This window comes from Sus scrofa, chromosome X (genome assembly GCF_000003025.6).
Source record: "Sus scrofa isolate TJ Tabasco breed Duroc chromosome X, Sscrofa11.1, whole genome shotgun sequence".
Taxonomy (NCBI): Eukaryota; Metazoa; Chordata; class Mammalia; order Artiodactyla; family Suidae; genus Sus; species Sus scrofa.
Genome location: NC_010461.5, coordinates 42,772,744 through 42,795,775, shown reverse-complemented (window position 1 = coordinate 42,795,775; position 23,032 = coordinate 42,772,744). Strand labels below are relative to the sequence as shown.

The 23,032-nt window shown below is 50.5% G+C and overlaps 1 protein-coding gene across 4 annotated transcripts; it reads right to left on the bottom strand.

The window, feature by feature from the left end:
* On the bottom strand, positions 2,721-21,179 carry WAS (Wiskott-Aldrich syndrome). 4 transcript variants are annotated; one of them, XM_021080063.1, is made up of 13 exons: positions 20,961-21,179; positions 12,001-12,181; positions 11,494-11,634; positions 9,962-10,048; positions 9,742-9,844; positions 9,308-9,349; positions 9,157-9,210; positions 7,728-7,896; positions 6,745-6,787; positions 6,389-6,542; positions 5,064-5,470; positions 4,676-4,790; positions 2,721-3,150 (listed from the first exon to the last, which is right to left on the bottom strand). In XM_021080063.1, exons 2-13 carry the CDS (start codon positions 12,130-12,132, stop codon positions 3,095-3,097), a joined length of 1,503 nt encoding a protein of 500 aa, XP_020935722.1. In that variant the 5' UTR covers positions 12,133-12,181; positions 20,961-21,179; the 3' UTR covers positions 2,721-3,094. The 4 variants fall into 4 exon arrangements, with proteins under 4 accessions (XP_020935722.1, XP_020935723.1, XP_020935721.1 ...); XM_021080064.1 differs by lacking the exon at positions 20,961-21,179 and adding an exon at positions 20,107-20,124; XM_021080062.1 differs by lacking the exon at positions 20,961-21,179 and adding an exon at positions 15,555-15,570.

Below are 23,032 nucleotides of genomic sequence, written 5' to 3'. Positions count from 1 at the left end.
AAAACCTCAGATGAGTGACCTTGGGGTGGGCTTCTCCTGCTCACCTGGAACATGAATCTTTCTGGACTAGCACCTTCTTTTTTTTTTGGGTGGGGGGAGCCCAAACCCATGGCATGTGGAGGTTCAGGCTAGGGGTCGAATCAGAGCTATAGTGGCCGGCCTACGCCACAGCCACAGCAACATGGGATCCGAGACACGGCTGCGACCTACATCACAGCTCATGGCAACACCGGATCCTTAACCCACTGAGCAAGGCCAAGGATTGAACCCACGTCCTCATGAATGCTAGTCGGGTTCATTAACCACTGAGCCACGACAGGAACTCCCGAACCCTATCTTAATGTCATTCCCCTCAGCACATCGTGGTACTTATCATGATCTATACCTATCTTTTGTTTCTATTTAATTTCAAGTTTCTTTTCCAGCTCCTGCCCTAGAATGCCAGCCTTACCAGAGCAAGAATTTTTGTCCGCTTTTTCCCACTGCTTTATCCCCAGCTCCTAAAGTAGTGTCGGGTGTGAACTGGAGTTTGGCACTTGCCACCTGCCTCTACAAGGATGGCATCATGAGCCACTGCAGCTGCTGGCCCTCAATGCCCCCCCTCCCAAAGGAGCTCAGGTTGGAGACAAGGAGCGAAGCGCTCTGTGCTCTGGGAAAAACCGGCAGAACAGGAGTTCCCTTTGTGGTTCAGTGAAAACAAATCCGACTAGTATCCATGAGGATGCAGGTTCCATCCCTGGCCTCACTCAGTGGGTCGGGGATCTAGCATTGTCGTGAGCTGTGCTGTAGGTTGCAGATGTGGCTTGGATCTGGCGTTGCTGTGGCTGTGGGGCAGATTCAGCCCATAGCCTGGGAACTTCCATGTGCTGTGCGTTCAGCCCTAAAAAGGAAAAACAAAAAACAAAAAACAAAACTGGCAAAACAGGTCTTCAGATAGATATTTTTAGGAGAAGTTTTGATGAGCCCAATTTTTGCATCGCCTGGAATCTAGAAAGCCCTAAAATCCTTCGTGGCGATGTCTGCTCCTCGTGACTAGTGGTAGCCTTCATAACACCAGCAGCAAACTCCTGCAACGTGTGTGCATGGCTGGTGGTGAACCCTGAGGGAACTCAGGAAGGAAACATAATACCTGCCATCCAGCAGCCATCAGACTGCAGCCACTCCTGACAGCCAGCCCTGGGGAAACTCAGGCTGTGAAAACACAGGATATTGGCCCCAGACAGCTGAGGTGAATGTCAAAGGGAAGAGATCAGTGAGGATCTTTCCATAGAAAAGCACTAAATTCCTTAACTTGAGATATCTGATTTTCTGTTATTAGCAGTGATCTTTTTTTTTTTTTTTTTTTTTTTTGTCTTTTTGCCATTTCTTGGGCTGCTCTCGCGGCATATGGAGGTTCTCAGGCGAGGGGTCGAATCAGAGCTGTAGCCACCGGCCTACGCCAGAGCCATAGCAACGCAGGATCCGAGCCACATCTTTGACCGATACCACAGCTCATGGCAACGCTGGATCCTTAACCCACTGAGCAAGGGCAGAGATCGAACCCACAACCTCATGGTTCCTAGTCGGATTCGTTAACCACTATGCCACGACGGGAACTCCAGCAGTGATCTTTTGTTCCTACCATCTGCTCTTTGTGGCAAAACTCTTACATATATTAGCTCCCCCCTTGCCTCCCCAGAGCAGGTTTTCTCAACATTACAGGAGATGTTGCCTCCTGGGCTTAAGCCCTCATTTTGCTCAGAATAAAACGTAACTCTCAACGTTGAGGTTGCACTGGGTTTTTTTTGGGGGGGGTGGTTTAGGGCCGCACCCACATCATATGGAGGTTCCCCGGCTAGGGGTCGAATCGTCTACACCATAGCCACACCAATGCCAGATCTGAGCCGCATCTGTAACCTACACCACAGCTCACGGCAACACTGGATCCTTCACCCACTGAGCGAGGCCAGGGATCAAACACGCATCCTCAGGGACACTAGTCGGGTTCATTACCCCTGAGCCACAATGGGAACTCCAAGGTTGCACTTTTTTTTTTTAAGTTGACACTGACAATACATGGCTGTGGGGGGAAAAAAGGCAGAAGGAAACAAAGAGATACAGGCTAAATAACCAAAGGAATAAATGAATGAATAAATGTATAAATACAAAGCTAAATAAATGAAATGGGATAGATGGGAAAAAGAACCCAAATTCCCAACATTTGGAATATAAATGAACTAAGATTTAAAGAAACAAAAAGAGGAGTTCCCATTGTGGCTCAGTGGGTTAAGACTCACACTAGTATCCACGAGGATGAAGGTTCGATCCCTGGCCTCGCTCGGTGGGTTAAGGATCCCGTGTTGCTGTGAGCTGTGGTGTAGGCCAGCAGCGGCAGCTCCGACTCAACCCCTAGTCCAGGAGCTTCCATATGCCACGGTGTGGCCCTAAAAACCAAAACAGAAACAAATAAAACAACAGTCATTTTAGGAGTTCCCATCGTGGCTCAGTAGTTAACGAATCCAATTAGGAACCATGAGGTTGCGGGTTCGATCCCTGCCCTTGCTCAGTGGGTTAATGATCCAGCGTTGCTGTGAGCTGTGGTGTAGGTCACAGACGCGGCTCGGATCCTGCGTTGCTGTGGCTCTGGCGTAGGCTGCCGGCCACAGCTCTGATTCAACCCCTATCCTGGGAACCTCCATATGCCGCAGGAGCGGCCCAAAAAATTGCAGAAAGACAAAGGAAAAAAAAAACAGTCATTTTATTTTGGGCACACTGTTAACATTTGGACTGGATGGGCAACGGGGTCCTACCCTCCAGCACAGTTGGGTGTGACTAGGTCACTTTGCTGTGCAATAGAAATTGAAGAAACATGGTAAACCAACTATATTTTATTTAAAAAAAAAAAGCTCTTGAGAAAGGGGAATTGAAAAGTTTTGTAGAAAAGGTCCCTGGCTCTTGCTGGGATGAGTGGTGAGGGTGGGGGCAGTCAGGGATAACAGCATCGGAGGGGTGAGTGACGAAGAAACAGGGCTTGGGAGCCTGGAAGCTGAGAGTGGAAGGCGGCCAGCAGGGCTGCCAGGGGCGCAGGTGCAGAGCAGGTGAGGGTGGCGGTGACTCAGTCATCCCATTCATCGTCGTCATCGTCATCACCGGCCTGGTCCTCCCCTTCGTCTGGAGGGAGAGAGAAAGAGTGGAACTTAGGATGGGCAGAAGGGTTCAAAAGCCCCCCCCCCCCCAGTGGGATGTTACTAGGGCCTGGGACTTTGGGACTCTGGGGTCCTCAGTTGGGGGGGGGGTGCTGACATGTGCTTGGAAATTAGATCTGGGGCCTGCGTGTTGGATGCAGAAGGGGCCCCCTCAGAGGAGGCAGAGTTGGGGCAAGATAGGGATGATAGCTGAGGTCCAGGCTCTGATTGGAGATGAAGTTAATGTTATCATCCAAAGTGTGGTTAATTGGGAGATTATTGTCACACAAAGGATTCGTGTTAACAAGGGCTTGTCACTTCAGGGGGTGGAGTTAAATATTAGCAAAAGTGGAATAAATGACCATATTCTTGTTTCACAGCAGGTTTCGTATTTTTTTTATCTTTTATTTTTTGCTTTTCAGGGCAGCACCTGCAGCATATGGAGGTTCCCAGGTGAGGGGTCCAATCGGAGCTGCAGCTGCCAGCCTACACCACAGCCACAGCAACATGGGATCCTTAACCCACGGAGCGAGGCCAGGGATGGAACCTGCAACCTCATGGATCCTAGTCGGGCTCATTACCACTGAGCCACAACAGGCACACCTATATCATAGCAAGTTCATGTTAACTTTGGTGACACGTAATGGGGTTAAAGATGATATCGTGGTCAAAAGATGAGCTCGTTAGAGTTCCCGTCATGGCACAGTGGTTAGCAAATCCGACTAGGAACCATGAGGTTTCGGGTTCGATCCCTGGCCTTGCTCCGTGGGTTAAGGATCCGGCATAGCCATGAGCTGTGGTGTAGGTTGCAGATGCGGCTCGGATCTTGTGTTGCTGTGGCTCTGGCGTAGGTCGGTGGCTACAGCTCTGACTGGACCCCTCGCCCGGGAACCTCCCTATGCCGAGGAAGCGGCCCTAGAAAAGGCAAAAAAAAAAAAAAATGAACTTGTTATAATATTGTAATAGAATGGATTCTTCGGAATCTTGGGAAGAGACTCTGGGGTTGATATCCATATTGTCACACTTGGAGTATAGTATATTATTATCACATAACAGGGGATCCTCACCTCATTGTCATATATAAGGACATTATTGTTGACACACTTAGGGGATTAATATTGGGATTAATGTTGGTATTGATGTAGAAAGATTGGGTTCATTATACCATTATTACATAATGAATTAATGGCGATCTTTATCATATAATCATCACATGCTGAGCTAATACGAACACTCTTGAACCTATGGGATTAATGTTAATATCGTGGATATACTTTGGAGTTAATGCCAATATCACCGTCGAAGACAGAGCTAATCATATTCCTGCTACATGATGCCAACGTCACCTTTATCAAGAAAAGAGACTGATACAGGATGCGAGTGAACCCTCCTCTCGCCAACAGATAGATAGCACGAATGTTACTCTCGATGGTGACAGCTGGGAACCAGGGTCACCACCAGGCAGGGTGGGCTATAAAGGGCAGGCTCGCAGGGGAGGTGGGGGTTCTCACCGGAGGAGTGAATGGCTTTGCTTCTCTTCTGCATCACGTGCATCAGGGCCCCCACCAGCCCCTCGGAGCTCTGAGGTGGGGGCTGCAGCGCTGAACTCTCTGGGGCCCCAGGGGTCTGCAGCAAGCAGGGTCCAGCACAGAAGGCTCAGGGTCTGAGAGAGGGGTGCTCCTCCCCGCCCCTTTGTCCTTATTTCTCCTCCCCCACACGCCCTTCCCTTCCACACGTCTCCGAGCCCGCCCGCCTCTCTCCACCAACCTCCCAGCCTTATCCCCGAACCCCCACATCCCGGGACCTCCATCACGCTCGGCCTCGGCCCCCTAATATCCTGACTTGTGCAGCACACCCCAGAGTCCTAGACGGCCAATCCTCCATCACGCTGGTCCTTACCTTGTTCAGCTGGATTCCCTGCCGGATTTGATCCAACAGCGCCCCCCGACCCCCACCAGGGGCCGGGCCCCCCACAAGCCCCAGAGAAGGAGGAGGTGGGGGAGGGATGGGTCCGTCCCCACAGCTGGGTGGTGGTGGCGGTGGCGGTGGTGGCGGAGGCAGGGTCGGCCCCCCAGCTCCAGGGGGCGGAGGGGGTGGTGGTACAGAGCGTCCAGTGGCTGGAGGGGGTGGTGGCGGAGGGCCCCCTCGGCCCGGGGGTGGGGGTCCCCGGGGAATTGGTGGGGGTGGAGCACCTCCCGTGGGAACAGGGGGCAGTGGGCCAGAGCGACCCTTGTTACTCCCCACAGTGGGGGGCCGGGGGAGCTGGTTCCCTCCTCGGGATGGCGGTGGGGGCGGTGGAAGCGGCTCTGAGGGGGGAAAAATGATACATAGCTATTACTATAGGTTTCTTCAGAGCCTCAGTTGTGCTCATTTGTAAAATGAACATCCCAGCCTACCAACTTGCAATTTTTTTTTTCCTTTTTAGGGCCACCTGGGGCATATGGAGGTTCCCAGGCTAGGGGTTGAATCAGAGCTACAGCTGCTGGCCTGTGTCACAGCCACAGCAAGGCCAGATCCTTAACCCACTGAGCGAGGCCAGGGATTGAACCCGAATCATCATGGATTCTAGTCGGGTTCCTTAACTCCTGAGCCACGAAGGGGACTCCCATTTTTTTTTTTTTTTTGTTAACTCAAAATTCTTTTCTTTCTTTTTTTTTTTTAGGGCTGCACCTGCAGCACATGGAAGTTCCCAGGCTAGGGGTTGAATCCGAGCTACAGGTGCCAGCCTACGCCACAGCCACAGCAACACAGGACCTGAGCTGCATCTATGACTTAGACCACAGCTCACAGCGACACCATCCTTAACCCACTGAGTAAGGCCAGGGATCGAACCCACATCCTCATGGATCCTAGTCGGGTTTGTTACTGCTGAGCCATCAGGGGAACTCCCTCTTTTTTTTTTTTTTAATGGCCTCGCCCACAGCATATGGAAATTCCCAGGCCAGGGATCTAATGGGATCCCGGAGTAGGGCACCACTGATCCTTTAACCAACTACTGCAAGGTGGTAGGGCTGGGGATGGAACCCACGCCTTGGCAGCCACCAGAGCTGCTTCAGTGGGGTTCTTAACCCACTGCACCATGGGAGGAACTCTATCAACTCCCAATTCAAGCAGTATAGGCATTTCCGTGAGGAAATGTGAGTGCCTGCAATGGATCTCTTAGAAATCAGCTACCAGGGTTGATGAAAAAGGGGGTGTCCAGAAAGCTGGGGGGGGTGACTCACCCTGACGCCTCATCTCCTTCCGCACAGCTTCCATCCCACCCTGGTTCTCAATGAAGTCATAGATAAATTTGGAAGTTTCAGCATCAGTGAGCTGGGCCTCACTGATTCCTGCCCTGGAGAACAGACTCCGCAGATCCGGGTCCAAGTTGTTCACCTGCCCAGGAGGAAAAAGGCCAGGGCAGGGGTAGGGGAATCAGGTGGGGAGGTCATGGGCAGAGATTCTCATTGGGTCCACCCCCCCCACCAGAGAGGCATCTGAGAGGCGTGTGGGAAGGCTGGGCTCTGAGGGTAGGTCTGGAGCCGTGGAAGGGTAGGTGGGAGTTGAGTGGGGTCCAGGGGACTTTGGAGTTACTCACGTCAAATCCATTCTGGGGGTCCCACCCCACGTGGCTGACATGTCTGGGGGAGGTGAGGAGACCCCAATGAAGCCCCACTGCCCTTTCTTCCCTCCCTTCCTAGCGAAGCCCTCTTGCCCTCTCCTGCCCAGAGGGACCAGAATGAATGAATGGGTCATAAATGAATGAATGAGAGAAAACAGTAGTTACGGAATTAGAAGGTGGCCGGCCATAGTTTGTGATGCCCATCTGTCCACCCACCTCTCTTTCCACCATCCATCCGACCCATCTCTTTGTCTACTCAGCTATTCACATTCACCTGTCGGACACTGATTTCTATACATTTTTCTCTCTCCACTCATCTATCCATGCACATCTATTTACCCACTTATCCACCAATCTGTCTTCACTCACACTTATCCATCCACCCATCCATCTACCCCTGTGTCCATCTTCCCATCCATTCACTCGCGTGACGACCCATGCGACTACACACTGCTGACCACGTATCCCCTGCACTGTCCACACATCCACATATCTGGCCATCTATCCATCCTCATCCAACTTGCCTGTGAGCCCATCAGCCTATATATCCATCTGTCCATATACTCATCCCCTCAGCCATCCATCTACCGACCCACTTCCCATTTATCCACCCATTCATTCTCCAACCCACCTACCCATCCATCCATCCATCCATCTACCCTCCCCCCAACTCATGGGCCAGCCTAACCGGGGTAGGACTAGGTTGAGATGAGTGAAAGTGTTAGGGAGCAAACTTTAAGGAGGCACTCACTCTGGGTCATGAACTGTAGTTGGACAACCTGGAGAGGGATAGCCTCTACAACGTTTGCAATCATGGTGACCTAGTCCCGGCCTTGCACTCACCCACCCACCCATCCATTTTCCCATCCTTCCAACCACTTGGCTCGCCTCCTGTCCACCTGCTTATGCGCTCCCCCACCCCCCAGGGATCCATGGGCCCACTGGGGAGAGGTTCTCACTTGAATCCGCTGGGTGCACCAATATCAGCCTTGCTGATCTTTTTCTTCCCTGAGCGTTTCTTATCACCTGGACCAGGCCCCGGGGTCGGGAGCCCACGGTATCGTGAATTTGTGATGTCTGGGTTCTGGATGTCCACTGTCACCAAGGACAGTGAGCTGCTTCCTTGACCTGTGGGGAAAATAGGGGGACTGAGTCATTGACCCAACCAAGCAAAGCACAGGCATAAGAGACAGGAAGATAGCTGGGAGAATCTCTGTGTCTGATGGTTGTGGAGGGAGGGGGTGAGGGGGTCCAAGTAGGGTTTATGGAGAAGAGTGTGGTTGGGGCCCACAAACCATCCACGCATTCACTGATTCATTTATTTATGTTCACTCACGCTTATCACTTAAGTATCAACTCATTGATTCACTTGCTCATGGACTAATCTGTTAAATTACTTGTTCATTCATTCATTCATTGCTTTCTCCACAGATTGAAATTTTTTTCTCACTTGTAAATCCCAAGATGCTTGGGATTAGTCCTTTTTTTTTATTATTATTAAGGTGTAGTTGGTTTCAATGTTGTGCCATCCACTGTTTGCAATTTTTTTTTTTTTTGGTCTTTTAGGGCTCCACCCATAGAATATATGGAGGTTCCCAGACTAGGGGTTGAATTGGAGCCTATACCACAGCCACAGCAACACCAGATCCAAGCCGCATCTGTGACCTACACCATAGCTCATGGCAATGCCAGATCCTTAACCCACTGAGCGAGGCTGGGGATTGAACCTGCATCCTCATGGATGCTAGTCAGATTCGCTTCTGCTGCATCACGACAGGAACTCCACTGCTTGCAATTTTATGTCACTCATTTATTCACTGTTGAATTCAGTCACTCATTCAGTCAATCATCCATCCATCCATTCATCTATTTATCCCCATACCCATTCACCTGTATATCTTTTTTTTTTTTTTTGTCTTTTTGTCTTTTCCAGGGCCACTCCTGCAGCATATGGAGATTCCCAGGCTAGGGGTCTAATCAGAGCTGTAGCCACCAGCCTACGCCAGAGCCACAGCAACGCGGGATCTGAGCCACATCTGCGACCTACACCACAGCTCACGGCAATGCCGGATCCTTAACCCACTGAGCGAGGTCAGGGATTGAACCCGCAACCTCATGGTTCCTAGTCAGATTCGTTAACCACTGAGCCATGACGGGAACTCTCACCTATATATCTATACACACAACCTGTACATCTATCTATATTTTCATCCTTCCCTCAATTCCTCGTCCTATTCAATCATTTGTCCACCACCAATCCATCTAACTACACATCCATTCACCTACTCATTCACCCACTTATCTCTGTACCCACCCACTTACTCACCCATCCACCCACTCCCCCACCCACCTGCCCACCCAGAGACACAGGGAAGAATCAGCACTCACCCCCTTGGTCTCCACCTGGGTGCGGGGGCACGGGTGGGAGCGCTCCTCTTCTCTCTGGGAAGATGGGATGGGTAGAGAGCCATTGCAATCCTGCCACAGGTTCCTGGGCCGGGCCCTTTTTACTCCTAATTGCACTCGCTAAAGGACTCACCTTCATTGGCTGGTGTGGGTGGAGTGGGGAGCTGGCGCCTGTCTGTGGAGAGACAATTCGACTGGGAACCAGAACCATGATGGGGGCTTTTCCAGCTTCCCACTCTTTTTTTTTTTTTTTGTCTTTCTGCCATTTCTTGGGCCGCTCCCGCGGCATATGGAGGTTCCCAGGCTAGGGGTCGAATCAGAGCTGTAGCCCCCGGCCTACACCACAGCCACAGCCACGTGGGATCTGAGCCGCGTCTTCGACCTACACCACAGCTCACGGCAACGCCAGATCCTTAACCCACTGAGCAAGGCCAGGGATCGAACCCGCACCCTCATGGTTCCTCGTCGGATTCATTAACCACTGAGCCATGACGGGAACTCCCTCCAGCTTCCCACTCTTGCACTCACCTCTGGGCAACCTCTTCTCCTCCCCCAAGGCCTGCTCACCTCCACTTTGCCTCTGATTCCTTTTTTGGATCTTCTCGTGCACCAGGGCCCGGAAGGCCTGGGCCTCGCCCTCATCTGCAAAGTTCAGCCCCGCCTGGCATTCCTGCACAGGCCTGGGGGTCAGCAGCCTTCCAGGTGCACCCTGCCCCCCACCCCGACCCCTTTCCCACCTCCTCCCAGCACCCCGACTGAGGCCCCTGGGGGTTGGGTGGTCTCTTACATCTCCAGCAAAGGTGTGGAAGAAGGGGGTGGGCGTGGAGTAGACCAGCTGTGAGTACAGCTCCTGTTCCCAGAGCAGCCGGCCGGCCTGGAGAGGCAGGGAACATGCTGGCACTGAGGCGTAGTATACAAATTTGGGGTCCTGGGATCTGATTTGGAGCTTTCTAGTTCAGCATCAGAGAGTTGAGGGACTAGATGTCTGGGGCGGATTGGGGTGCACTATGGGAGTCAGATACTTCAGTGAGAGGATTTGGGATTTGGGGGTTTGAAGGTGAGGATTGAGACTCTCAGTCTAGGAACCTGAGCCCCTTTGCAGAATCCATCCTGAAGCCTGCCCCCCTTTATGGGGGGGCCTTCGTTTGGGCAGGTAGGGTGCCAGTATTGGGAACTGGGTTGAGATTTGAGGTTCAGACCTATAGACTTGGGAGGTTGATTTTTGTCTTGGGGGGTAGCCAGCCAAGTTATGTGCAATTTGAGGTTCATAGAGTAGAGTTATGGCTTTGGATTTGGGTCAATATTCGATGGCCCTGGGATTTTTTTTGGGGGGGGGCTAGTGTGCAGCAGCTTGATGTGGGATCTCAGCTCCCAGACCAGAGATTGAACCCGAGCTGCAGTGGTGAAAGCTCTGAATCTTATCCACTAGACCACCAGGGAACTCCCAGCTCTGGGATCTTGATGTGGCTCTACTGAGTCTATCTTCATGGGTTTAGAAGAATGAATTTGGGGTTTATGCTTAGGGAGTTGAGGTTGGGGATTTGTGGAACAGATTTCTGGCAGTATTTGCGTGCTCCGGAGTTTTCACATAGGAATTCTGGGGTCCATGCTGTGGTTTTAACAGAACAAATTTGGAGTTCAAGACTCAATGGCATATTTAGACTGGGGGGTTATGGAACAGATTTATGACTTAGGAGCTAGGCAAAATTCTGGAGTTCAGGAGCTTTGAGTGGGAATATTTTTTTTGTTTTTCTTTTTAGGGCTGCACTCATGGCATATGGAGGTTCCCAGGCTAGGGGTCGAATCAGAGCTACAGCTGCCAGCCTACACCACAGTCACAGCAATGCGGGATCTGAGCCACATCTGTGACCTACACCACCGCTCACGGCAATACTGGATCCTTTACCCACTGAGCAGGGCCAGGGATCGAACTGGCACCCTCATGGATGCTAGTTGGGTTCATTAACCGCTGAGCCACAATGGGAACTTCTGAATGGGGATTTCTGAAACCCAAAATGTTGAGTTGCGAACAGATTTGAGGTTCACATAAAAAAATAATAGCCTGTTTTTTTGGAGGTTTTGGAACAGCTTAGACTTTGGAAGTATACTAATATTGGGAATTATAGATCTTGCCATGAAGACTCTGGGGTCAGTCATCGCAGACTTAGGAAGCCAAACCACGGGTTGACATCTGGATGAAGTCTTTGGTTCTGGGGATCAGGGGTTCACTGATCTGAGGGCTCAGGGTTACGGATATAGGTGTGGGTTTGCGGGTTGAAAGCTAGGGTGTCTGTCCGGTGGGGGGGTGTGGAGGGTCACCTGAAGGCCGTAAAGGCGGATGAAGTAAGACTTCTGGGGGTTATCCTTCACGAAGCACACAGCTCCACAGTGTTCTTTGGTCCAGTGCTCAGCTCCAGGGGGCAGCGCCAGGTACAGCTGAACAACCGCGGTGGCCAGTGTCTGGGAGGGGAGAGCAGGTCTCAGTCGGGGGGGGGGAGCGCTGAGGGGGGGTTGGCCAGAGAGGCTGGGAACCAGACGTGGTCCTTCCTTGTCCATGGCTGTCCTGGCTCTGAAGGTAGAGCTGCAGCCAGAGGAAAAGCGAATAGACGGGGAGATCTTCCTGGGATGGGTGAATGGGGGTAAGTGGGTGCCAGGAGAGGAGATGATGGAAAGGAAGAGGACGAGGGGAGGCAAGAAGGATGAGGAAGATGAGGAGAGAGGGAGAGGAGGCGAGGGGGAGGATGAGGAAGATGAAGAGGCGGAAGAGGAGGCGGAGAGGAAGAGGAGGAAAAGGAGACAGGGAGGGCCAGGCGATCCCCAGCTCACCCAGCATTTCCGTCCGAGCATCTCAAAGAGTCGCTGGTTCTCATGGTCCTGGAGGAGCGCAGAGGGTATGTTCTGCTGGACCGCGGCTCCTCCTCGGCCCCCGGGCCTGCCTCCCGCAGGGCCCCCACTCATGGTGCCTCCTGTCCTCGTCTTCTCCCGTCCTGTCCTCTCCGGCTAGGCTCTGAGTGCAGGGTAAGAAGAGGAACTTCCGCAGTGAGCAGGGGAACAGGAAGTGCAAAAAACCACAAGGGAAACAAGTCCTCCGGGGGCCCCTGGGTGGGCCTGGCCTCCTCCTGCCTTCAACGGGGGGGGGGGGGGGGGGCTCCTCCATGTGCCTGGTTGGACCCATCTTTTGGACCCACTCATGTCCGCCTCCTTTCTTTCTTGCGCTCTGGGGCCCACCTCCCTCTGACCAGCGCAGATCGGCCTCCCTCTGGTTGGCTGGCAGCAAGAGCTAGGCCGCTGCGGCACTTCTGCAGTGCAGCCAGGAGCGGGCATGGAGCCGGGCAGCCTCCTTCCTTTCCAAAGCATCCAGCTAGTCTGGGCCCAAGGTCCCAGGCCCCTAGGGCTGAAGGGTTACTAGGTGAAAGCTTTTCCTTTAATGATATAGCTAGCGCCTGGGACCCTAGCCCTCTCCTGAGACCCCCAACAGCCCAAGGGCACTCAGCTCAGCTTCCCCATTGCTACCCCTACCTCCCTGTGGCTCCCAAAGTACTTCCTGCTTATTATCCTCCTTTATTTTTTAAAAAAAATTCATCTCTGGAGTTCCCGTTGTGGCTCAGTGGTTAACACATCCGACTAGGAATCATGAGGTAGTTGGTTTGATCCCTGGCCTTGCTCAGTGGGTTAAGGATCCAGTGTTACCGTGAGCTGTGGTGTAGGTCGTAGATGAGGCTCCGATCCTGCATTGCTGTGGTTCTGGTGTAGGCTGGCAGCTACAGCTCCGATTCGACCCCTAGCCTGGGAACCTCCATAAGCTGCAGGACCGGCCCTAGAAAAGACGAAAAAAAAAATCCCTTTTTCTTTCTTTTCTTTTTTCTTTTTCTTTTTTTGTAGGGCTGCACCCAAGGCACATGGAGGTTCCCAGGCTAGTGGTCGAATCAGAGCTGTAGCCACTGGCCTGCGCCACAGCCACAGCAACGCCGGATCCTTAACCCACTGAGCGAGGCTATGGATTGAACCTATGTCCTCATGGATACTACTCAGATTCGTTTCCATTGAGCCACAATGGGAACTCCCTCCTTTTCTTCCTTTTTAAAAAAAATCTTATCCCCCTTTTTTTAAGAAAGGAATGCTAGGAGCTCCCACTATGGCGCAACAGGATTGGTGGCATCTCTGGAGTGCTGGGGCACAGGTTCAATGCCAGCCTGGCACAGTGAGTTAAGGATTTAGGCTAGTCTCAGCTGATGCTTCGGCTGCAGCTGCAGCTGGGATCTGATCCCTGGCCTGGGAACTCCATAGGCCCCAGAGGCAGCCAAAAAAAGAAACAAGAAGGAAGGGATTTTATAGCCTATGTGCATGAATGCCTAAACACCATCTTGTTTACTTGCGGGTCCGTTGCTTTTCAACTTTTGAAAGTTTGTAATCTTTGGAGACTTGTTTTTCTCCTTACTCAACATCCTGTTTATATGTATAGCACTGAACTGTGTGAGCCAGGCACTATTCTGACTTCTTTGTAAATACTGACTCATTTAAATCCTCATACCAGCCTGGGGGACACATGCTGTTTTACCAGGTCCATGTGACAGAGGGAAACTGAGGCACAGAATGCTTAAATGACTTCCCCAGTAGCTCCCAGCTAGTAAGGGGCAGAGCCCAGACCGCAAGCCAGAAAGGCTGGGTGCAGAGTGTACACTTTTTTTCTTTTTAGGGCTGCACCTGCAGTGTATGAAAGTTCCCAGACTAGGGGTCGAATCGGAGCTGTAGCTGCCAGCCTACCCCACAGCCACAGCAATGCCAGATCCGAGCTGTCTGACCTACACCATAGCTCATGGCAATGCCGGATCCTTAGTCCACTGAGCGAGGCCAGGGATCGAACCCAAATCCTCATGGATACTAGTTCATTACCACTGAGCCACAACAGGGAACTCCCCATAGTGTACACTTTTCATGCTCCATCCCCACTCTGTTACTAAGATTCATATTTGGAGTTCCCGTCGTGGCGCAGTGGTTAACGAACCCGACTAGGAACCATGAGATTGTGGGTTCGATCCCTGGCCTCGCTCAGTGGGTGAAGGATCCGGCGCTGCCGTGAGCTGTGGTGTAGGTCGCAGACGCAGCTCGGATTCCGTGTTGCTGTGGCTGTGGTGTAGGCCGACAGCTGTAGCTCTAATTGGACCCCTAGCCTGGGAACCTCCATATGGCGCAGGTGCGACCCTAAAATGACAGACCGGAAAAAAAAAAAGATTCATATTTGCTTGTAGCAGTTGTTATTTTCAGTGCTATATAGTATATACCATATAGCATATATATATATATATATATATAGTTACTATACAATTTGTTTATTCATATCCTCCTGTTAACAGGTATCTGAGCTGTTTCTGGCTTTTGTGGTTGACAGCAACACTGGCTGCTGTGTTGCTCCTGTATGCATCTCTTGGTCCACATAGGCATGCACCCTCTCAGGAGGGGAATCTGGGCATTGCAGGGTTTGCATAGCTCTCATTTTTTTTCCCACCCCTTGGCATATGGAGTTCCCCAGCCAGGGATCAGATCCAAGCCACGGTTGCAATGTGAGACACAGCTGTGGCAATGCCAGATCCTTAACCCACTGTGGCGGGCCAGGGATCAAACATTGGTCCCAGCGCTCCCAAGATGCCACCTATCCTGTTGTGCCACAGCAGGAACTCCTGCAATAGCCCTTTAAAAATGTTTTTCTGGGCATTCCCACTGTGGCTCAGTGAGCTAAGGACCCAACGTTGTCTCTGTGAGGATGTGGGTTTGAACCCTGGCCTTGCCCAGTGGTTAAGGATCTGGTGTTGCCATGGCAACTGCAGCTCCAGTTCCATTCCTGGCTCGGGAACTTCCACATGCTGCAGGTACGGCTGTAAAAATAGAAGAAAAAAAAAAAACATGTTTTTCTTTTTGGCCACACCCATGGCATGTGGAAGGTCCTGGGCCAGAGGTCGAACCTGCGCCATAGCAGTGACAATGCCAGATCTTTAACCTACTGAGCCGCAAGGGAACTTCAAGAGCTCTAACTTTGACAGACTGTCTCCCCAGACGAATGCCAGCTCAGTCCCCACGCCTCCCTGGGTCACGAAGAGGACACAAAGACACGCAGCTCTCAGGCACACATACAGCAGCTTGGTGGGGGTGGAGGCAGGTTAGCATGTCTGGCATGTGACTGGCATATTCCCAGGTACCTGAAGGGAAAAAGCATATTTCAAGGCTGGACCCACAGTCCTATCTGGAAACCTTGTATCGCCCCCATGCCTGCAGGTGACAAGCTTCTCTCCTAAGCCTAGGCTCAAAGCCTGTTGTGCTGTGACAATTCCAATGTCCCTGCCTCCTCTCTGCTCACAACCTCATGTTGGGTGCTCCCAACTCACCAGGCGATGGATTTCACACCTTCTGGCCTGGAGCCCCTTCCAGGCTGGGGTAAGGTCCTGCTTCTCCTCAGCTGGCCACTGCATTCGCTCAGGTTGACACTGTTGTTGAGCTCTCACTGTGCACCAAGCATCCCTCCAGTATCTGGCACAAACCAGACACTCAATAAATGTTTTATTAAAGGAATGAATGAGGGATGAATGTCTCATTTGATTTCATATTTTCTGATCTTTTTCTTTAAAAGTATTTTTGTTTTTTGGTCTTTTTAGGGCTGCACCCTCGGCATATGGAGGTTCCCAGGCTAGGGGTCAAATTGGAGTTGTAGCCACCGGCCTACACCACAGCCACAGCAACACCAGACATGAGACGCACCTGTGAACTGTACCACAGCTCACGCCAACACGGGATCCTTAACCCACGGAGGGAGGCCAGGAATCAAACCTGTGTCCTCATGGATGCTAGTCAGATTCGTTTCCGCTGACCCATGATCGGAACTCCTTAAAAATTTTTTTAAAATAAGGTATATTTGATTTACACTGTTGTGCCAATTTTCACTGTACAGCAAAGTGACCCAGTCATCCATATATATATTCTTGTTCTTTTTCTCACATTATCTTCCATCGTGTTCTAGCACAAGAGATTGGATAGAGTTCCCCGTCCTATACAGTAGGATCTGATCTTTTTCTAAGTGCCTTACACTTATGAACTCATTTCATACACAAAGATCCCATGAGGTAAGCTCTCCTGCTATCTCCATTTTACTGATGTGGAAGCTGTGGCCCAGAGAAGTGTAGCTGACCTGCTTGAGGGCACACAGCTGTCCAGTGGTGGAGCTGAGGCCAATTATGTGAGAACTGGTTCCTAAACTGTTAAATGCCAGGTGGGGCTGAGAGAAAATTCTTCTGCTCCTTCACTGTCTTTTTTTTTAATCCTTCTTTCTCTGCTTCTAGATCGGTCCCCCATAAGTCTACATCAGAGGGCTTTAAACCTCGGCAACATTTGCTGGTGGTTTTGTAAATTAACATTTAAAAGTTGTATATTTCCTGTTCTTATTTCTAAGGAGCAGACACTTGTATTTGCTTTTTTAAAAAAATTAAAGTATCATTGATTTACAGTGTTTTTTTGCCTTTTATTTTTTGTCTTTTCTAGGGCCGCACCCGCGGCATATGGAGGTTCCCAGGCTAGGGTTCGAATCAGAGCTGTAGCTGCCGGCCTACACCACAGCCACAGCAACGAGGGATCCCAGCCGCATCTGTGACCTACACCACAGCTCACAGCAAGGCCGGATCCTTAACCCAGTGAGCGAGGCCAGGGATTGAATCCGAAACCTCATGGTTCCTAGTCGGATTTGTTAACAACTGAGCCATGACGGGAACTCCTGTTTTTTTTTTTTGCTTTTTTAAGGCTGCGCCCACCGTATATGAAATTTCCCAGGCTAGGGGTCAAATCGGTGCTGCAGCTGCTGGCCTATGCCACAGCCACAGCCAAGCCAGATCCAAGCTGTATCTGCAACCTAGACCACAGTTCCCAGCAATACCAGATCCACGACCCACCGAGCGAGGGCATGGATTGAACTCACATCCTTATGGATACCAGTCAGATTCCTTCATGCTGCACCACAATGGGAACTCCCTATATTCATTCTTTTGAAATATTCTTTTCCATCACGGTCTGTCCCAGAAAGTTGGATATAATTCCCTGTACTGTACAGATGTTTAAAATGTGTATTTTTTTCAGAGTTCCTGTTGTGGCTCAGTGGTTAACGAATCCGACTAGGAACCATGAGGTTGCAGGTTCAATCCCTGGCCTTGCTCAGTGGGTTAAGGATCCAGTGTTGCCATGAGCTGTGGTGTAGGCTGAAGATGTTACTTGGATCCTACGTTGCTGTGGCTGTGGTGCAGGCCAGCGGCTACAGTTCCAATTTGACCCCCAGTGTGGCAACCTCCATATGCTGTGGGTGCAGCCCTAAAAAGACAAAAATGAAAATAAAAATAATAATAAATAAAAAGAACAAAACCCAAAGGATAAGCAATGAGATTCTGCTGTACAGCCCGAGGAACTATATCTGATCACTTGTGGTGGAACATGATGGAGGACAATGTAAAAAAAAAAGAATGGGAGTTCCTGTTGTGGCGCAGCGGAAACAGATCTGACTAGGAACTATGAGGTTTCAGGTTCAATCCCTGGCCTCCCTCAGTGGGTTAAGGATCTGGCGTTGCTCTGAGCTGTGGTGTAGGTCGCAGATGTGGCTCAGATCTGGTGTTGCTCTAGCTGTGGTGTAGGCCAGCAGCTGTAGCTCTGATTCAACCCCTAGCCTGGGAACCTCCACATGCTGCAGGTGCAGTCCTAAAAAGACCAAAGACAAAAAAAAAAAAAAAAAGAATGTCGTATATGTATAACTGGGTCACTTTGCTGTATAGCAGAAATTGACAGAACACTGTAAATCAACTATAATTAAAAAATTAAAGAAAGGGTTAAGGATCCGGTGTTGCTGTGGCTGTGGCGTAGGCCAGTGGCTACAGCTCTGATTCAACCCCTAGCCTGGGAACCTCCATGTGCCTCAGGTGTCGCCCTAAAAAGACCAAAAAAAAAATAAAATTAAAGAAAAGCAAATAAATAAAAAGAACAAAACCCCTAATCCAGTTTTTCCAGTTGTTCTCAGCAGGAGAATGGATTGAAAACTTCTAAGTCAGCCCCACAGCGGGGAGCAGAAGTCCTAACTCACTTCTCAGTAATCTGGTGAACCCCCAGGAACCTGAGCATATCCGTAACCTGCACCCACCCATGTTCCCCCAATACCTTCCTCTGCCAACCCCCAGGGGGTCACCCAATGAAGAGTCATTTCCTGTCTCTCCCTTGTGCTTATCTGCCTTTATTTTGAGGGGATATTGCTTGCAAGATCCCGACTGCCATGCCCCAAGTCCTGAGTAGGTAAAAAGACACCTTCAGTGACATTGGGGGTGTCTTCCACATTCGGGTCACTGTCACATGATTGAGCCCATGATGGAGAGGTAGGTCCTACCGCTGGCCTCTGAGACCAAACTGAGGCCAAGACAGCGAAATGTCCTTTGCCACACTGTCCTCCTCCCCTTACCTTCTGGCTCCTCGGGGTCCTCCCTACCCCTGATGGAGGGGTGCTTCCTGGGGACAGGCCTAAGGAAACAGCAGTTCCCAGCCCTCTGACTCAATGCTCCCTCTTCACAAGAAACATCTGGGGAGGGCTTTTGCCATCCTGGAATGACATTCATGTATGTTCCAAGTTTCTTTCTTTCTTTTTTTTTTTTTTTTTTGTCTTTTGTCTTTTTACGGCCTCACCCGCGGCATATGGAGGTTCCCAGGCTAGGGGTCAAGTCAGAGCTGTAGGTGCTGGCCTACACCACAGCCACAGCAATACCAGATCTGAGCTGGGTCTGCGACCTACACCACAGCTCATGGCAAAGCTAGATCCTTAACCCACTGAGTGAGACCAGGGATCGAACCTGTGTCCTCATGGATACTAGTCGTCGTTCCCACGACAGGAACTCCTTTTTTTTATGTTACAGGTTTTGATGGTGTGGGGCTGTCCCCCAGCATCTCAGACCCCTGCCCGTTCAATGCCAAAGTACCCCAATCATTGTGATAAACAAAGTCTGCCTACCAGGATTTCCCAGGGCAGGCAGGAACTAGACCTCTGCCTTTTTTTTTTTTTTTTGGCCACCCTGTGTGGCACATGGAGTTCCCGGGGGCCTGGGATCAGATCTGAGCCGAAGTCACAACCTAAGCCACAGCTGCAGCAACACCAGATCCTTAACCCACTGAACTGGGCTGGGTATCGAACCTGTGTCCTGGTGCTCCCAAGACACCTTGGATCCCATTGTGCCACAGCGGGAACTTCTTGCCAGCTCCCTACCACCTAGCACGAGACACCGCATACAGAGGCTCAATCAATATTTGTTGAATAATCACTATACAGTCCAGGTATTTATGCTGTGATTCAGTGCCCTCTTTCCATTAGGCTCCTTTGTCCTCCCTTCAATCCCCTGCCTGGGAAATGGGACAAGGAAAACAGCTTAGTGTGCAGGGGCCAGCCCCTCCCACAGAAGTGTCTACACTGTCCACTGATGCTATGGGCAAATAGGCACTTTAGGGACCCTCAGGAGATGGGCTGATTTCTAGTCCTGGTGGGGGTGGAGCGAGGAAAGGGCATGCACAGAAAAGCAGAGACACCTGTGGACATTAGAATTGCTCAGTGGAGGGGTTCCCATTGTGGCGAAGCGGGCATGAACCCAAGTAGTATCCATGAGGATGCAGGTTGGATCCCTGGCCTCACTCAGTGGGTTAAGGATCCAGTGTTGCCTTGAGCTGTGGTGTAGGTTGCAACTGATGCTCAGATTGCACATTGCTGTGGCTGTGGCAAAGGCCAGCAGCTACAGCTCCAATTGGACTCCTAGCTTGGGAACTTCCATATGCCTCGAATGTGGCCCTAAAGAGCAAGAAAAAAAGGGGGGGGGGAATTGCTCAGTAGATAGAACCCATTATGAAGCCTCCAGCTTTGGCTCTGGCTCTGGCACTTACCAGTTGTTAACCTCTAGGTGCCTCAGTTCTCTCATCCATAAAGTGGAGATAATAATAGCAGTTAAGACTGTTGTGAAGACTGAATAAACTCATTCAAGTCGAATGATGAGGACATAACACGTTATAATTAGTCATCGGTGTGTGTTTTCATGAAGTAGCCCAGTAACTTGGAGATAAATGAACTATCCCTCCCTCAGCCTAGCATTGTCACCCCTGTCCCAATCCTCTCCTCACTGTCCTCCATTAGACGTTCAGGTCCAACCATCATTGGCGGATGGTCAGAGACCTTCCCACTGCCCTTTCTCTATGTTTCCTTGCTGCAAAGCCCAACTCAGAGATCCATTCTCTGGGACCATCCAAGACTCCTCCAAAGCCAGGACATACTCCTAGAGACCTCCCTGCCAAACTCGAAGTCCCACCCACCACGTTTTATGCCCTCCTCCTTCCACCTGCAGGGGAAAACACCGTGCCAGCCAGCCTTCTCCTTCCCTTCTAGGCTGGTGCTGCTAACCTTGGACCAGGCGGAAGCCAAAGGTGCCCTCGTAGTCCCTACACTGCCCACAACCTCAAAGTCACCACCAACGCTCCCTAAATGGGTACTCCCTACCTCTCTACCACGATCTGTGACCCCCAAGTGTCTATTTCCCAGCCTGTGTGACACCAGAAGGGTCCACACCCGAATTTGTATGACTCTAGGAGTTTCCACTTTCCGGTCTCTGAGTACCAGGGACCGCCCACACCCTTGACAGGGAGCCCAGGAGTAATCCATTCCTGCAGCCTGGAACGGACTACTGAGGGCCGGGGGTGGGGGTTGGGGGGGGACGCAAAATGGAACAGTCTGCCCAGGATCGTACCACTGCGGAGAGGGTGGCCATCTTGTAAGAAACAATTTTGTTTGTGGTGGAGGAAAAAAACGGCTGCCTCATTCCCTAATGGAGAAAGGACTGTCGCCATCCTGCTTGTCCCAAGATTCCTGTACCGTCCTCCCGACTCCCAGCCGCTTCAGGGGGGTGTGCTCACGCTGGTCGCGCCCTCAGCAGCTCTTACACCCGCCATCTTAAACCACTCTCACCGTCCCCTCTATTCCTTAATTTCGAAGTAGCTCGCTAAGCAGCGGAGCCGGTAATTGGCTCAGGGGTGGGGAGAGCAGGATCCAGGGCTCTGATTGGTCGATAGTCAAATTCTCCTCCCAGCTCTTCTTTGAAGCTGCAAGGGTTCGGAGAATAACACAGCCCCGCCTCCGCTTCCGCGCTCCGGGCTTCCATTGGTCACGGGTTCGGAGCATGCGCAGTGGGTGCCAGACCCTTGTGCCTGGCCTCTTAAGCTGCACTTTGGGGCTTTCGTGTGATGGGTTCGAATACCGCCTCGGAGGTTCAGATTGTTTACGTGTAGAAGGGGTAAAAATTAATGTTTACTCCTGGGGGTTAGTAAGATCACACACCAGGGCGTGGTGCCTAGTGCACTGAGCCATACAATCGTAAACTCTGTAACTATCCCACTAGGGTTTTCTTGCCACTGCCCAGGGGTTCTTGCATTCATTATTCTCTAGTCAAAACAAAAGGCGTTCTTTGAGTTTTAGGAAAACTCTCAGAAGTTACTTTAAATAAAAGTACATCTTGCCACAATAGGATGAGCACAGTTGGGCCAGGACTGAAAATTGCGGTGAACATCTTGTGGTCTTCAGATATGATGTACTAAAATTATTAATTTTACTCCTGAAAAGACTGGTACAAAATTACAGGAGTTCAAAGCCCTGACAGCGAGGCCTTTGACAAAATGTATTTAAGAGAATACAAACTTTACCCAGTATTCAATGTTGTGCAAAGCGATGGTTAGGCCTGGTCAGACCACGACAGGATTGCTATGATTGCTAGGTGTTATTTAATGTACATCACAGTGATACCTACTTTAAAGTCTGCAATGTTTACATTATATATGTAAACTAAACTATAAGTCTAGATTATATGCATTATATAAATATAAATACATACATGATTCACAGGGATATAGATGGTATAGGTGGGGCCCCAGTTCACTGGCCTGGGTCAGTCACATGCTGAAAGGGAGGGGACTGTTGATCATTTAACACAGTGCCCCCAATTTTAGGAAGCCTGTGCCCTGAGTCTCCCGCTTTCACCAGACGGGACAAATTTCTCTTAATTCACTCAGAAACTCCAAGTGTATGCCCAGCACTGCCTCCACTGCTGAAAACACAAGCAGGCCTTTGTATCAGCTCTGATTCTATTACAAGTGTGCATATGGGCACTTGAGGTGCTGGGTAGAAAAAAATCGAAAGGTCAGTTAAAGTGTGAGCACTTGGTCATCACTAAATGTTTCTGATGGTGACCGGATTTGTAACATATACTTCAATTTTGTATCTACACTCAGGGTCCACAGTTGGTGAGGGGTGCATTGTTTTTGAGATCTTGCCCTAATGCTTATAGTATGGTATGAACCAACATGCAATACGCTATATAGTTTCTTTTTACAGAAAAACACCCCAAAGTGATACAATTAAAGAAGACAGAAATGGAAGGTCTTTAGCTTATGAATTAAAGGATGAGTCTATTTGAATAAAATAAAAGGATTTAAAAAAAAAACTCCAATAAATAGGAGAGCCTGTCGTGGCTCAGCAGGAACAAATCTGACTGGTATCCATGAGGACGCAGGTTCAATCCCTGGCCTCGCTCAGTGGGTTAAGGATCTGGCATTGCCGTGAGCTGTGATGTAGGTTTCAGACACGGCTTGGATCTGGCATTGCTGTGGCTGTGGCGCAGGCCGGCAGCTGTAGCACTGATTTGACCCCTAGCCTGGGAACCTCCATATGCTGCAGGTATGGCTCTAAAAAGACCAAAAAAAAATTTTTTTTTTAAATAACAAACCTCCAATAAGTATAGCTTGCTTTATATGTTTGTAGTCCTTTAAA